Below are 16,993 nucleotides of genomic sequence, written 5' to 3' on the forward strand. Positions count from 1 at the left end.
ATAGTCAGGGGTATAACCAAAACCTTGATCATAAATATGGTTACAAAAGCTTTATGCATACAAATGTTATAGCTAAAATAATGTTTCTACATGATTAAGAAATATAAGCTTTTACATGTAAGAAGATATAGTTAGAAATAGTTTCTTCACGATTAAAAAACATTGCATGCAAGAGATATAGTTAAAATTTATGTTTATTTGTGATTAAGAAATATAAGGTTTTATATACAAAGATTATAGTCATTCAAATGTTTCTTCTTGAAGAAGAAACCTATCAATAGATGTTTCTTCATAAAAAAGAAACTCAACACATGATTTGTATATAAATGAAAAGACTACAGGTCTAAATATTTTATTCAAACAAGTGATCAGTCAAGGTTTAAAGCTATCAAAACCAGACTAAAGGTCTTTAGCTGGATCAAGAAACGATCCGGGTATTTATATAAACTTATTTTATTATAGGCCAGTCATCATTCATTCACAAAGGTTTTCAAACAAGATCATCACATCTTCAGAAAAGACAATTACAAGTGAATACGTTAAACCTTTTACAGTCAGTCATTAAGATAAACGGGTTGTTTATCTTAACAAGTCAGTCAAATGTTTATATGAGATTATGTTATCTCTAAATTTAAGGGATTACATGATCCCTAGGTCACAAGGTAGAAAATAAAAGTAACTCAGATCGAGTACACATGTGTCTGGATCCAAACATATCTATCTAGCCTATCAATCAAGGCTACATGGCTGCAGGCTAATAGTCATAAGGAAAGTTCTCAAATGGGCATCAGTTCCCGGAAAACCATAATTGTGTGTGTATGACAAGTGGCACAAGTTCCTATAAATAAGAGACGTTTATGCTGAGTTTGTTCAAGAAAACTATCTTGTCAGTCAAAGATTTATTAAATATTTTAGAGTCAGCGATTCGCTATCATATCGCTGACGTATTTTTCCCCCACATTACAGGAAAGCAAAGCATAGTACAGATTGCAGGGAATAAGAGTCACTCATGGAGTTAGATGTCCGCTTATGAAGATGTCTTAGTTTTAATTATTAAAAATATTGCGAACAAGATCAAACAAGGTTTATAAAATCAAACACTTGGATATTTATTATCCGAGATGTTTTTGAAATAAATTAATATTTTGTTATAACCAAAGACTTCCGCTAAATAACCCGTAACTCTAATATATTTACAAAGCAGATACCAACTAACGAAGTAATAAAGGTGAAGGAATACTAGTATTTAATTAGTGAAATGATAAATAGATATATTCAACAAACCACAAACAAAGGTGCATATGCCAAGGACGAACTGACATAACTCACCAAATTGTAAATATGCAAAAATGATTATAGTGAAGAACTCTCATGTATATTAATCATAAAATATAACTAAAAAAACTGATTATAATACCCCAAAAACTAACCCGGTTCGACTCTAGATGAACCCTAACTCGGTTACATCTCATATATTCAGTAATGTCTAGCCATAACTCGGTTTTTATAGACTAAGCTAGCTTGCTAACCAAGATATTACTTATTTTAGTTATAATGGAAACACATTGTAATTAAGAAAACATGACATGTATGACCTACTTGACAATATTGGTCCTTCAAGTTCACCGAGTTATGACTTAAAGCCTGAAATTACAAACAATATGTAACTCAAAATATCAAAAGCATAAAAAAAAATGCACTGAAGCCTAGGTATCCTGAAAAGCATATATAACCCCTAGCGGCTAACGCCTGTAAGTATGGTGAACACAAGAATGGCTACATATTAGACTCACATTATCAGAAGCATAAAAACTAAGGCAGCTCAAAGTCATATTTCTACATCACATGCATTATTAATTTCATACTACATTAAACAATACAATCTTTAGGAGAACAAAATCAGGAATAAGACCGTCTGCATCAGTTCAGAGTAATTTTCTCTACAAATAGCCTAGTCAGCTTGCCACGTCAACTTTCTATTTATTTTTTTCACAAACACTTTTACCTACAACAATAACATATTCATTCTTCCCACAAACAACCTCATAATTTTCATATCATCAACATGGAGGACCCACAAACCACTATCCTTCACCATCCTTGATGAAGGATCTTTAAGGATGGATGGCCTCCACATCAACCTCCACAACACTTGTCTTTTCCATTCTTCTCACAAATTTCCTCCACATAAGCTATGGATGGCCTTGATGCGGAAGGTCTAACTTCTTTCACTTACAGAATCTTTACGTAACATTGCTGACGAGCCACCTAAGCCCTAAGTCGCGAATTAATTGGACGAGTCAAGAAAGGAAATTAATTTGCGAGAATCAAGAACTCATGATGAGTAACAATCTCTTAGATTTCATAAACCACATTGCAATCTTCGAACCTTGCCTAATCCCTAAGTTGTGGGTATGCATGATCATGGATGATTGATGAGTCGATAAGCTGATGAAGGATGGCTGGAGTAAGGGCATAAAGCATTTAGTTTCACTTTTATTTAGTCCGTGTTAGAAGCTAGAACAAGAAAAAATAAAAGCTCTAACATCTATTAATTATGCTCGAACTATAGATATATAATATAAAAAACCAGGGTCAATTAAACGAGACAAATGAGCAATCAGTAGCAAGTCATATTTACCTTATATTAAACTCATTTATAAACCAAACCAATTTCAATCTAAACTTTTACTAGAAAGCATCAAGTCACAAGCAACTCTCAAATAACATTTCTAAAATTTGTTTATTAACTTGATCAATTTCCCAAACATTAAATTTTTAAATAAATAAAAAGAAATTATAATAACAATTAACCTAAACAAACACCATATAAATTCCCTCTTCCCGGGCACTTGTGTAGTCAAATTCTTTCCTCTTCCACCGTCCGTCGGCGCTAAATCAAACCTGTCTTCAATCGGCGCTATGGACGGACCTGCAACTCTCTCTAAGAACCCTAACGGCGCCTCAAAGTTCCTTATCGATCTTCCTTCCAAAGGCCTCTTCTCATCACCCGTCATTTCTTCCAATTTGGTACTTCTTCAAAAACCCTAATTTTTTCAATTCTTTAAATTATCGCAATTCAATCGGACCCTTTTCACTTCCGATGGTATAGAATCCGAATCGAGCTTCGGATTTGTTCAATGACATTGGGTATTTTGAATTTGACGAAATGTAACTCAATTTTCAATAAAATCCCTAATTTTTCTCAAATTCTTTTTATTTATTTAAACTATCGCAATTCAATCGGACCCTTTTCACTTCTGATGGCATAGAATCCGAATCGAGCTTCGGATTTGATCAATGACATTTGCGTATTTTGAATTTTACGAAATGTAACTCAATTTTCAATGAAAGCCCTAATTTTTCTCAATTTCTTTTCATTATTTTATATTATTGCAATTCAATCAGACCCTTTTCATTTCCGATGGTATAGAGTGAGAATCGAGCTTTAAATTTGATAAATGACGTTAGGATTATTTGAACTTGATGAAATGTAACTCAATTTTCAATAAAACCCTAATTTTTCTCAAATTTTTTTATTTATTTAAATTATTGCAATTCAGTCGGACCATTTTTACTTCTGATGGTACAGAATGCGAATCAAGCTTCAGATTTGATCAATGCTGTTAAATTAAATTGAATTTTATGAAATGTAACTCAAGTTTTCTAATTATGTTTGAAATCGTGATTCGATCGGGTTATGCTTACTTTCCGAGGATCTAGAATGCGAATTGAACTTTGGATTTGACTAATAAATTTGATGAAATGCAAATTGTTTTTCAATTAGGGTTTGTTAAGCTCCCCCAAATTTTGTATTTTTTTATTGAATTGTTAAGATTATTAAGTTTTTGTTTGACAAAAATTGAACTTGATTGGTCTTTAATCAGCTGACATTAAAGATCTATTGTTTTAAACTTGTGATCAGTCATAAACACCTTCCAAATTGATACACCTAAATGTTAAAATGTGTGAAGATTTAAATTTGTGGGACATTTGATATGAATTTATTTTTGGTTGTTGATTTCACCTCATTACGCAGGGTGTAATGAAGGTCTACGTACCTGTGAAGGACACATCACCTCCAGGTCAGTTTCAAAAATCTTATCTTTTTACCATATATACAAATGACACGATAAAGACTGTCACTTGATTCGCTGTGTTAAAACTGCAATGCACGTTTACGTCACGTTTTGACAGTGAATTGTAAACGTGATAAAGATAATGGCAACAGAGGAATACCGAATGTGGCATGTTTAACGGTAAGAGTTGACTTGATGTTTTGTTTTCTCAGAAAGTCAACTTATAAAGACGGATCAAGTGAACATACTGATTAGATCGCTTGTGCTTAAGCAACAAAGTTCAAAGGGGTCAAAGAGTACTGGTGAAAACTCAAGAAAGAGGTATTTTTTATATGTTACACGTAATCTTGAATTTTAATATTTGGCACACGTCTTCAAGATGGTAAGTATTTAGTTATTCTTGTTTATTGCTTATTAGTTAATAATCATATTATTATTCTACTTATAGGGCCCCAGAAAAAGCGGCGGATGGTAGGGCTTCGGCTAAGAGGGCCGCATCCACCACCCAAAATGGTACGTGTCAAGATTCGGGTCAAAACTAGTAATTTAATAAGTACCAGTCAAAACTGATCCGAAACACAATTTCCATAAATAGTTAGCGTATTTACGAAATTATATTATTTCATTAATTGTTTATTACTTTTTTAGTTGCATGATTTTGGAGGTTTATTCATTAAAACACACTTTGGGTAACGCTTGAATTTTTTTACGCTTAACCTTTTTCTCTCAAGCTAGTTTTTTTTTGGCTTGTTTGACCTAATAACCGGAATTGACACGTTTATAAGTAAATGAGTTGAATTGCAGCTGCTACTTAAATTTAACTTAATTGATCGATTCATTTGGTAATTTGGTGGCAAAAGTTTTCATTATGATGCATTTAGTGACATTTCTTCGTCATGTAGACGGGCCAAGAACAAAGTTACCTGAACATCTTCAAAGTTTGACCGTTGAAAGACTTCGTGCGCTTTTGAAGGAGAGAGGTCTGTCCGTTAGAGGGAAGAAGGTATGTATAACTTGCATTATTTAATTTTTCTTCACATTTAACGATTTAAGATTTTTTACTGCATTTAAACATCACATGAATTATTTATCATTATATTGCATACAATAATCACTTGAATTTTTTATTGGTATTATACAAAGCTTGGAATGGATAAACATATTCTTGTCTTGTTCGTATAAGCACATAAGAATTTAGAACTTAGGTCCTATGTTATGTTATAGTTACTTTATTTTGAATCACCAGTTTCATAATTGTAAAAGATCGTTAATGTTCCCTCCAAATTAAGAAATGTTGATCAATGTACAGTTGAAAACAACTCGAGTAAAGTCACATTTAATTTCAAGGATTAAATGCTTCATTATGCCAGAAAATAACCCAGTTTAGCATTTTGGGATATTAACTTACGGGTGTGCATATATCGGCCCATACTCAATACTAAAAAGATCCAAACCCAGGCCCGTCTGACTTAGCTTGAACTGTCTTTTTTCTTATTGGTTTTCAAAATATTGGAACTGAGGAAAATTGGGTTTGGATTTGGACCGGACTGGAAGCCTTTTTTCCAGATCATGGGCAGAGAACTGGACCATACAGGTTTTTGGTTTGGTGTTGTAACCGCCTGTTTTTCTAGGGGTGTGCATGAAACCTAAATAACCGACTTAATTGAAGAACCCAATTAAAAACCGAGAGTTTGTTTAATGTTTTTAAAAAATAATTTTCTGGTTGGGTTTTGGTTTTGCTAATAACCGAAAAACCGAATAGGCTGCAACCGATCCGAACAGAAAAATGATTTTAAGTAATTTATTAGAAAGTAATAAATGTTATCGTCCAAAAATTTTAAGCCCAATGAGTAAAAATCAAACAGTCATATTAATTAACAAAAATAATTAGGCCCAAACTTTCAAGCTCAATCATTATAAATTTATAATTAATCATTTTTAAAAACATAAAATCGAGCCCAGCTGGTAAAACTGAAATCGAACCGAACCCATTGTGAAAACCAAAATCGAACTGTTTTCAAAATTCCGAATTCTGAGTTTTCTGTTTTAAGTTTGGTTTGAACCCAAAACCAACCCAAGTATTACACTCTAATCTTTCTCTCTTTCGCTACTGTGTGTATATATGTGTGCGTATGTATATGTATTGTTTCAAATTAGAAAACCCTCAAGTTTGTATTTGGTTCCCTTATTTTATGCTCTTCATTTTATCTTGCAATAGATTAATATGATATGGTGTTGTGTTGTGTTGTGTTGTGTTGTGGTGACAGGACGAATTAATCGGACGCCTGAGATCAAGTGCTGGTTCATCAAGCTCATCCGCAGCCAACCCGTTGTAAGGTTGTGAATCAGTATGTAATAATATATATATATCTATATATATATTAAGTGTACCCTCAAGACTCTTACTGGGCCCAATACTTGTGTTTTGTGGTGTTGTCACCTAACAGTTATTTAATTAGAAGTTTTGTGCATGTGCATTCTGAATGTGACCTACTACTTGCACATGGGGTGTACTGTACTCTTGTTACCTTTGTAGTTCATTTTGGTAATACAGTTATTTTGATTCTTGTGTGATGTTACGTTTAGCCTACCTTAGAACATTCTTTATTTCTATAATTACCCAAAAAAACATTACATTTCTCTCTTCTGTATAATTAAATAATATTTTATTTATACTTTAGTCGTTAAAGTTTTTTCTCTTCACCCTATAATTTACAATAACTCACTATTCTTTTTCTAAATTTACAAAAAATCACTACCTTTTCTATATTCACCCTATAATTTACACTCACAACCATTTAAAACCCCACCCTATAATTTACAAACTTCCCTCACACACATCTAGGGAACCGAATGAGAATGCTCTTAGACCGTGGGGGCTCAATTCACGTGTAGGTGTCAATCTAAGCTCGGCTTGTTTATTATTTAATAATTAATTTAAGGCAAATTGAAAATAATTAATCCCAATTTTTGTGTACTGATCGATAATAATCTCAACTTTGAAAATCACTATCAGAGGTTTCAACTTTCAACTATTTATGTCTCAATGGACCTGTCAAAAAGCATTTAACGTCGTTGAGTTTTTTCTCGAGTTTCAAACTGATATTTTAGGACTTTTGATCAAAAGAACAATACGAGTCGACTGATGTAAAACTTATCTCGAAACGGTTATCCAATCGATGAAACAATGCTTCAATCATCTTTGAATTTCCAATTAACAAAAATCAAGTCATTTGAATCACCGTTTCGAGGTAAGTTTTACATTAGTCGAATCGTATCATTCTTTCGATCAAAAGTCCTAAAACATCGGTTTGAAACTTGGGAGAAAACATAACGGTGTTAATTTAACGGGGTCCATTGAGACAAAAATATTTGAATGTTGGGACCGCTGGTAGTGATTTTTTAAAGTTTGGATTATTAACGGTTAATATACAAAAGTTGAGATTATTTATTTTCAGTTTACCTTAATTTAAATACATTCATAATGATTTGTATGTATATATATTTTTATTCTAATTCTAATTTTAATTTTTACATATCACATAGTATCTTTAATTTAGATATTTTTATTATAATATTATATATAATAATATAGTTATTATTTGAATACATATATAATTTATAAAATTAGAATTATGTATATCATGGACTCGCTTATAAAACAAGCTTAGGCTTGGGCTTGGGATAGTTTACGCTTAGCTCAACTCAGGCTTTAATATAGCCACTCTCAGTCTCAGTGTGCGGTCTGAATTGTCTGGTCATAAACATACAGCGTATTGTAAAAATAAATAAACCTAGGGGTGTCAATATATAACTGACTTTAAGTCTTCAAACAAAAATGTCTTGGGTTTGTCATATCTAACCCATTGCTTAAACCATTTACTTAAAACATCTCTACCCAACATTACATGTTTTACAACTTGATAAACACGTCTAAAACATTTAAGTGTGTGATGGTTCGAGTTCTAAGGAGTGTGTGTGGGTTAGGATTGTTTTTGTTCAAATAGTAAAAATTATAGGTTGTATTTGATTTTTCTTCATAACTTGTCAATCTGGCACTATTGATACGACAAGGAAAACACTAGTGTTTTAATACCGAATCGTTGCTTTTGACAAGGGTATTGTATTTTATTTGGATTACCCATAAAGTAGTTTAAATATATGCTTGAAGTTAATAAAAGATTGGCTTGAACATTAGTCACTTTCACGTATATTATCCTATTAACACATGGTCTACTTTTTTAATATGTAAGTGTAATAGTGTATAATGTGTTAAGCAGGATTAAAAAATCGAAACAAATACTATTCTCAATTTCTTGTCTAGTTCTTGGGTAGTGTGTGTTTGGTATAAGTTTTAAAATTTAATAAATAAATGAAAATATTCAAATATAAATTTTTTTATATTATAATAACTAAAAGTATAAATTGTATCTTATATTTAAATGAAGTAATGAACTACGAAAACTGATTCACACACTACTACTTATATAATGGAATATAAAATTAAAGTGGTTTGTATTATGCATCTCATTCTTTGTTGATAGTTTTAGTGGATAATGAAAAGGAAAATGTAAAATAAAATCACGTATGTGTTGGGATTGGTAGTCAAGTGGCAGAGAGCTAAAAACAAAGAAAACGCCTATTAAATATTTAAAAATTCTCAGTTCAAGTCTTTGAAGATATATAAATTTATTTTCAAAAAAATATAAAATAAAAATCACTTATTGAAAAACGAATGGCATTTGTAAATCTTTGAAATTGATGAAGCCACTTTAAGACATTGTGTTTCCGTTTATTGTTTAAAAAATTGGGTTTAACTATTTAGATGACGGTTTAGAGCTTCAAACCAGTTGTGTAAACTGAACTTACAATTTAATATTTATCATTCTTGTTGTGTGTATCATATGTTTAAACTATGTTATATAAATAAAATAGTTCAATCTGAACCTGTCAACCGAGACAATTGATAACCCAATATCACACAGCAATACACAGAATCTTTGATTCTTACAAGGTAATTGTAGATATAGGGAAACACGATGCATAATTGGGTTAATAAATTTTAGCATATTCGTGAACTTGATAAAAAAAAAGTTATTCTGTACACGAGCCAATTTTTCACCTGTATTATCCTATTATTCTAAGGTCTACTATTTTAATCCGCAACTGTGTAATGTGTTTTCGTCATGCTATAAAACTCAAAATAAACACTATTCAATTTATGATCTTTATTGTTTGGTAGTGTGTGTTTGGTAACAGTAAGGTAGTTGGTCTTTAGGTTTAATGACATTTGGGTGTGGCTAATGTTTGGAATTTTAAGACCTTAAGTTTGGACCTAGCTCAAAGGTTTTTTCTCATAATGGTTGGTTTCTTCCTTGATGGTGTTTTTGGGGTGAATCATGTCTGGAGCGTCAATCTGCATGGACGGTTGGCATCCCGTCTCTGAAAGGCTCAGCCGAGTATTGGGGGTGGTATTAACAGTGGTGGAGTCAGGAAATTTATCCTATGGGTTCAGGATTTTCGGTGCTCGATTTTTTTCAGACGTTAGAGTTTTCAAACCCGGATGTATCGGGTTGGGTCAGTTTGGTCATTCGGTAAGATAAATAAAACGCAATATCATTATCCAACATTTAATAAAATACAAAGTCATATTAAATAAAAAATGTATAACATTTTATAATTATTCCCTACGCGTTTTCATGTTTTGAAAACGGTTCATATATTCAATCGTGACTATAAAAAAGAACTCGTTTTCAATGTAACAAATGCAAGCATCATCCATACAACCGTCACCTATCTAATTACGCATCATTATATATAGTTTTTATTTAGGTGTTATATTTAAGAATGCTAATTGGGTTGGGCTTATTAACCCATTTTATAAATAACTTTGAGCATTTTTTTATAATCTATATACGAGTTATTATTTGTCCATTCACGATGATTGTTAGTAATTTTTAAAGTTTTTTAAGCTTTATATATACTTTACAAAAAAAATATTTATATCTAAAATAAAATTAACTAAATTTTTCATAATTCACGGGTTCGATTTTTTTTAAATAAAACTGGGTTCTCTCGCTGAAAAAGTATGGATTCACTTGTTAATTCAATACTATAGGTTATGTATAAAATCGTAGAAGATCGGGTTCGGCTGAACCCTGTGATCAACATGTGGCTCCGCCACTGAGTTTCAAACACTGTTAAAAAAAACAGTAAGTTTAAAAAAAATAAATAAATAAACAAATATTTTCTCAAAATAAAATTCACTGTGTCATTTTTGAAGTTACATATCACAAACAACTATTTTGTTGTTTACCTTAGTCAAACGACATCTCTCCAACATTTCTACTTTAAAAGCCACAATGTCATCATGTTTTGCAACTTGTGGATGAGCTTGGTCCAGTTGGTACGGGCACACAGGCAGGACATCCTCATTTTGGACGGTGTGGCCAATGTCTACGCTTCAACTGCCGAAATTTTTTCGACATGTTTTAAACGTTGTCATTAAATTATCGTCTTAGAAGATTTGTAAAGTTGTATAAAGTATGTCTGATAATAATTAACATTTTTTCCAAGGAATAGATGGATTTATGAGAAAATAAGCGGGCCATAGTTGTTGGATACTTATCCACTGTCCATGTATACGTGTCAAAAACGCGTCCATGTATACGTGTCAAAAACGCAATGACTTATGCAAAAAATTTTGACATGAGAGAGGGCGCATAACCTTTTATTGGAAGCTGCTTCACCCGCGCACAATAGACGAAGGGAGAAGGAGAAACGTTCACTTTATAACAAACTAACCGTATTATGTAGAGTTTTTAAGATGATGCGTAAGACGGTCACATTGTTATTTATGTTCTTACTGGATATTCAAGAATTTCTTCTACCGAATCGAAATTAACCCGGATAGGTAATTTCACCAAATTATGTATTATCGACCAAATCACCTTAATAACCTTGCAATTCACAAACAAATGCTTGGATGTTTGTTTCAATACTATTACCACAAAATACACAACTGAATTCACCCAAAACTATGCCTCTCAAAGATAACGCACGTCTAGTCGCAATATGGTTTAATAACAATCTTCATATAAAACAATTGATCTTAATGGGAATCCACTTGAGCCAAAATGTAAAGTTTTGCTGATAATCCACATTGTCAAGTTCCCAATGAAGTGAACTCACCAAAAAAATCTAGATACTCGCCATCCGGCCCTTGCCACAACCAACAATTTGGATTTAAAGATACAACTGACGAGATAAGATTAACATAATTATGATATTCCATCTGTAGTTGAGCATAATTAGGCCTTTTTCTCCATCTATATTTCCAAATAAAACCGTTATCACCCTGATCATAACAATCAATAACTAACACATCTTTTTGTTTTACTAAAGCAAAAAGTGAAGGAAAAATATTTTTTAAAGGAAGTTCTTCTGCCCAACAATCAATCCAAAAAAAGTGTTTTGACTCATTTTCTGATCTGACGTTTTAATCTCGTCAAAATATTGCTCCTTTCATTATCTTCGCTTTGTTTACTCCACCAGTTTGTTTCCAAACACCAGTAGACGGTCACCTAACTGCCGTAATTTCCATCTCTCACTAAGCTGTACATGTGAGTTGTGCAACTTTTGTAGTTCCAACATATTATTGATTTTGAAATAAATGTGAACATACATATCAGGCTCTTACTAAAATTTTAAGTCCATCTCAACACTTGAGCTCGAGTTAGTCTTGGTTTAATAAAAAAAGGTTGAAGCTTGTAGTTACTATTCATCAAAAAATAAGACATAATGTTATTAAAATCACGTTGCTAAATATTATTAGTCTCAACTTATTTGACGGCAGCACGACCATATTATCTAAAAATAAAAGTCATGGTTGATTTTATTATTCTCTAACTTTTTTAATGAAATTTTTGTAGGCATTCGATACTTTCTTTTTCAAGTTAAGACTAAAGAACCATAAAGAATTGAACGTATACGGCATCATCATCGAAAATAATAAAAAAATTACACATGTGGTTAAATTACGAGTAACCAATTATAAGTGATTGGTTTTGATAAAGACAACACTTTATGAAGCGGTAGCTTGTGTTGGACGGTAAGTGACTATAATTTCTTCTTTCATAGCCGAAATTTGGTCCACATCAACTCTCTCTCAAAATATTAATAAAAAAACATAATTAAAAATATAAAAAACAAATAGGAAAAAAGAGCAAAACAGAAAATGAAAACGAGAAAAAGAAAATAATTATAAACACAAGCCCTCAAAAATTCAAGATCAACAAAAGGGGCATAGAATGAAATTTGAATTCCAACTTGTCACACACACCTCTATTTTATTTAACTCACACTAAAAATCTAGGGGTATTTACGGTCAGGTTTTCATGATTTTTAAATCAAATCGTTACTAACGATTTGAGCTCGAGTTAGTCTTGGTTTAATAAAAAAAGGTTGAAGCTTGTAGTTACTATTCATCAAAAAATAAGACATAATGTTATTAAAATCACGTTGCTAAATATTATTAGTCTCAACTTATTTGACGGCAGCACGACCATATTATCTAAAAATAAAAGTCATGGTTGATTTTATTATTCTCTAACTTTTTTAATGAAATTTTTGTAGGCATTCGATACTTTCTTTTTCAAGTTAAGACTAAAGAACCATAAAGAATTGAACGTATACGGCATCATCATCGAAAATAATAAAAAAATTACACATGTGGTTAAATTACGAGTAACCAATTATAAGTGATTGGTTTTGATAAAGACAACACTTTATGAAGCGGTAGCTTGTGTTGGACGGTAAGTGACTATAATTTCTTCTTTCATAGCCGAAATTTGGTCCATATCAACTCTCTCTCAAAATATTAATAAAAAAACATAATTAAAAATATAAAAAACAAATAGGAAAAAAGAGCAAAACAGAAAATGAAAACGAGAAAAAGAAAATAATTATAAACACAAGCCAACAATTGGACCCGCAAGACTCACCTTGAAGAGGGGACGTCTGCGCAGAAACCAACTGGATCCGCAGGACCAACCATGCTCAGAGACGTGACGTCCTTACGCGCAGTACGCAAGCTGTTCCCGCAGGAAATGCCTCCCAATGGTGAAGGACTCCGCCTGTTCCCGCAGCCTCGGATACAAGCCATCAGGGAAGGCCACCCGCGCAGCAAGGCTACACGCACAAGGCACTTAGCTCTCAATCACTCAGTGTCACCTGAAGGAATGAGCAAAGCTGGGAACAATCCCGCACAGTGGCGGGAGGGGGAATACTCCCGCCCAAATAAGCCAGTCCGTACGATACAGGAAGATCTTCTGTACTGTACCTGACGAGGTATGGGCAAAAGATCTGACTAAAGATACGACAGCTTATTGACAACAGTATGGCGAGCAGCATGCTCCTTTACTGTATGTCACTATTAGCCGCTGCCTACTCACCAACTACTGCCATACCACGTGCATAGCCGGCAGTTGGTGGAAAAGGAATGGTACACAGCAGGCCTGGTCACTATCAGCCGCTGCCTACCCACCAACTACCAGCAGGGCACGTGCGTAGGCCACTGTTGGTTGAACAGGAATACTATTCAGCCGGCCACACCTCCTTGGAAACCTACCTTCGGCTATAAATACCACAAATGGTATGACCATCTTATCTTATCATATCTTACCATATTATACCTGATATCTGCTCTAGCAATCTCTTAATATACATTTATATTTAAAGAGCAATCTAGTCTGATTCTCACGCCGGAGGGGGGTCACAAGGAGGAACCCCCCCCCCCCTTCTCAGTGACAAGCTCACGGTGTCTGTTTTGCAGGTTATCAGAAGAACCATCTTCTCTGGGTCTAACCCCTCGTGGGAAACATCTATCTAACCCCCAGGTTACCCGTAATCTGTCCGGGGTCCGGTTAGTGTTTCTTCATTGGCGCCATCCGTGCATAAAGCTAGAACATTTTTCTCCAGTTTTTTCAAACTTCTAAGATGGTTAAAGAAACTCCGGTAACCACAACCCCAGCTACTGGGGGGAATACCGGCTACACAGTCTTTACAAACACTACCCCGGTTACCCAAGCCGGGCAAGTGAAGTAAATATTACGAACACTACCCCAGTTACCCAAGCTGGGGCAAGTGCAGTAAATAATCGCTCACTGGGACTCACCGATACCCAGTTTGAGAAACGAACAAGACTCCCCCGCCAAACTCTCGATGAAGTTAAAGCATGGGCGGAGGCACGACAAAAGGAATTCCAAGCTGAGTTGGACGAACGCTTGCGTTCCGTCCAACAGGCCGACGAATTCGAATACTTGGACGATGACTCGGAGGAATCCGACTCCGACGCGAACCCTCGCCATAGGGCAAAAGGGAAGCGTAGGGAAATGGACTCCCAACCGACAAGGCATTTTGGACAAGCCTTCAAACCAAAAAACACAGGTGGAAGTCCACGTGACTTCTCCAAAACATTCAGACCAAACGTTGCAAATGCGGGAACCTCCAAATTTGCAAAGGACATTGCGGAAGCAATCGCCCCAAAAAGTGCCAAACAAATGTCCAGCATAGGCACATATGATGGTATATCTGACCCAGATGATCATTTGAACAGATTCATAGCGGGGGCAACCGTCAGTAGTTGGACGGAACCTACGTGGTGTTACATGTTCCAAATGACACTAGTGGGGGCTGCTAGAGCGTGGTTCGATCGTCTACCGGTCAGCCACATCTACGACTGGGCAGACTTCCAACAGAAGTTTAGCCAACACTTCAGCCAGCAAAGAAAGTATACCGAGGAGCAATGGACAATCCTCAAATGCATTCGAGAGGAAGATGAATCTTTGCTAGACTTCATCACTCGCTTCAACTCGAAGAAGCTAAGTCTGGGTAACATTAGCGAAGATCTTGTTCGCGCTGCTTTTATTCAGGGCGCGAACGACCCAGAGCTCATCCGCACCTTAACGGGTAAAGATGGCATGCCATCCACATGGGATGCCATCATGACAGCAGCTAAACGCTTTGCGGAAACGGAGAAGCAACTGGGTAGAGATCTCCCACAGAGCACAAACCTCTACACCCAGAAAACAAGGGAAGACAACGTCCTTACCGCCCGATTAAACAAAAAGCGAAAGCTAGGCATTTGGCAGTCAAGGGTAAACTTTGACACCTCATCCGGCTTGCAACATCGGTTAGGCGGAAGGGATAACGTACGGTCGAACCAGAACTCCAGATGGACGCCGCTCACCAAAAGCGTCACCGAGATATTCGCCACTGAGGAGCTCCCATGGCCAAAGCCTCCAATAATCCGACATCGTCACAATGCTGATCGGAAACAAATACTGTGACTTTCACAGGACAAAAGGCCACAACACCGAAGAATGCATAGACGTAAAGGACATGGTCGAAGCATTTGTCAGAGATGGGACGCTCGCGCACCTAGTGGCGCAATGAACGCTGAGCAGGCTGATGCGTGTAGAACCCCAGCTGGGGAAAACACGAATAAAAATTCCAGCTTCAATATGGAGACTACATGCTGCGTAAAGAACGAGATCCCGAACCAGGTGCGTATCGGCTCGATGGCACTCCCATCCCAACAACATGGAAGGGAGCTCATTTACACAGTTTGCATGTAAATCAATTCCAAATTTGTAAAGAAAAGGCCAAGAGCCACTTCTAATGGAAATGATTCTCCTTAAAACATCGATGCTGATGATTTTACATTTATACTTTATGAACTAACACGGATATGCCGGTTTTCACCGCATAATTACGTGAAAAGTCGTTGCATGGGGAAGGCGGCAAAACCCGCATAAACCCAAAAAACGGCAAACCTTCACGCAGGTCAGTTGACGGGGAAAAGTTCAGTCATCCCACTATATGAAAGTGCCGGTCTATCCGCATGAATCATGAGAGGAAACTGAACACTAACCCATTAACAACCGCGCGTCGAAAGGTCAATTTATTCAAAACAAATATGCCGGTTTTCACCGCATACAAAAATGTGAAAGTCGTTGTGTGGGGAAGGCGGCAAAACCCGCATAAACCCAAAACACGACAAACCTTCACGCAGGTCAGTCAAAGGGGAAAAGTTCAGTCATCCCATTAAATGAAAGTGCCGGTCTATCCGCATGAATCATGAGAGGAGACTGAACACTAACCTATTGACAACCGCGCGTCGAACGGAAACTTATTCAAGAAAATTTCTAACTAAAGGATGAGGAAAACCTACACGCAGGTCAGATATAGGTAAAGTTTAGCCATCCTACTGAGTGCAAGTGACGGTCCTACCCGCACAATCACGAAAGAGGAAGCAAAACTTCACACCTATTATCTTCCACGTTCAAAGGTTAACTTATCCTAAACACTTAGAAATTTCAAAAAAGATGAGGAAAACCTACACGCAGGACAGATATAGGTAAAGTTTAGCCATCCTACTAAGTGCAAGTGACGGTCCTACCCGCACAATCACGAAAGAGGAAGCAAAACTTCAACCTATTATCTACCACGTTCAAAGGTTAACTTATTCTACACTTGGAAAATTGCTAATTTAAACTAAAGTATGCAAGTCATATAACGTTTATAAAGCAAGGAATCCAAAGAAAATAGCGATCTTACCCGCAAAAAGATTTATATTTCACAATGAATCATTACAAAAATGGCCGGGTAACTACCCGCCTACAAGAAAATAAATCTATACAAGCTAAATCTATCCTAGCAGTGGGAATGGATCTTCAGGATCAGGCTTCAGGGCCACTTCCACTTGGACCAGCACCATCAGTAGAGCGTGGCAGTTCAAGGAAAGCTTTAAGGATAGCTAGCCCATCATCAGCAGCAGCAACTTCGTTTACCTTCTCCACCACCGGATGCGGGAAGGCGGCGTATTGATTTACTGCTTGGTCGTATACAGCTTC

The 16,993-nt window shown here is 35.4% G+C and overlaps 1 protein-coding gene across 1 annotated transcript; it reads left to right on the forward strand.

Annotated features, from left to right (window-relative positions):
- The first annotated feature begins 2,862 nt into the window (after positions 1 to 2,862).
- Positions 2,863 to 6,415, forward strand: LOC143555594 (protein LOWER TEMPERATURE 1-like). Its single transcript, XM_077045116.1, has 6 exons — positions 2,863 to 3,030; positions 4,040 to 4,085; positions 4,292 to 4,400; positions 4,528 to 4,592; positions 4,982 to 5,082; positions 6,347 to 6,415. The coding sequence occupies exons 1-6, from the start codon at positions 2,923 to 2,925 to the stop codon at positions 6,413 to 6,415; spliced, it is 498 nt and encodes a 165-aa protein (XP_076901231.1). The 5' UTR covers positions 2,863 to 2,922.
- The last annotated feature ends 10,578 nt before the right edge of the window (positions 6,416 to 16,993 follow it).

The sequence above is a fragment of the Bidens hawaiensis genome, unplaced genomic scaffold, assembly GCF_021521415.1.
Source record: "Bidens hawaiensis isolate Kalapana, Puna unplaced genomic scaffold, B.hawaiensis_p1.1 tig00018162_1, whole genome shotgun sequence".
NCBI classification, from domain to species: domain Eukaryota; kingdom Viridiplantae; phylum Streptophyta; class Magnoliopsida; order Asterales; family Asteraceae; genus Bidens; species Bidens hawaiensis.

Excerpts from the sequence above, each read along its gene's own strand:
- LOC143555594 (XM_077045116.1), top strand. The coding sequence starts at position 2,923 with ATGGACGGACCTGCAACTCTCTCTAAGAACCCTAACGGCGCCTCAAAG. Across the intron at positions 3,031-4,039 it reads CCGTCATTTCTTCCAATTTG|GGTGTAATGAAGGTCTACGT; the intron begins GTACTTCTTCAA and ends CTCATTACGCAG. Across the intron at positions 4,593-4,981 it reads CGCATCCACCACCCAAAATG|ACGGGCCAAGAACAAAGTTA; the intron begins GTACGTGTCAAG and ends TTCGTCATGTAG.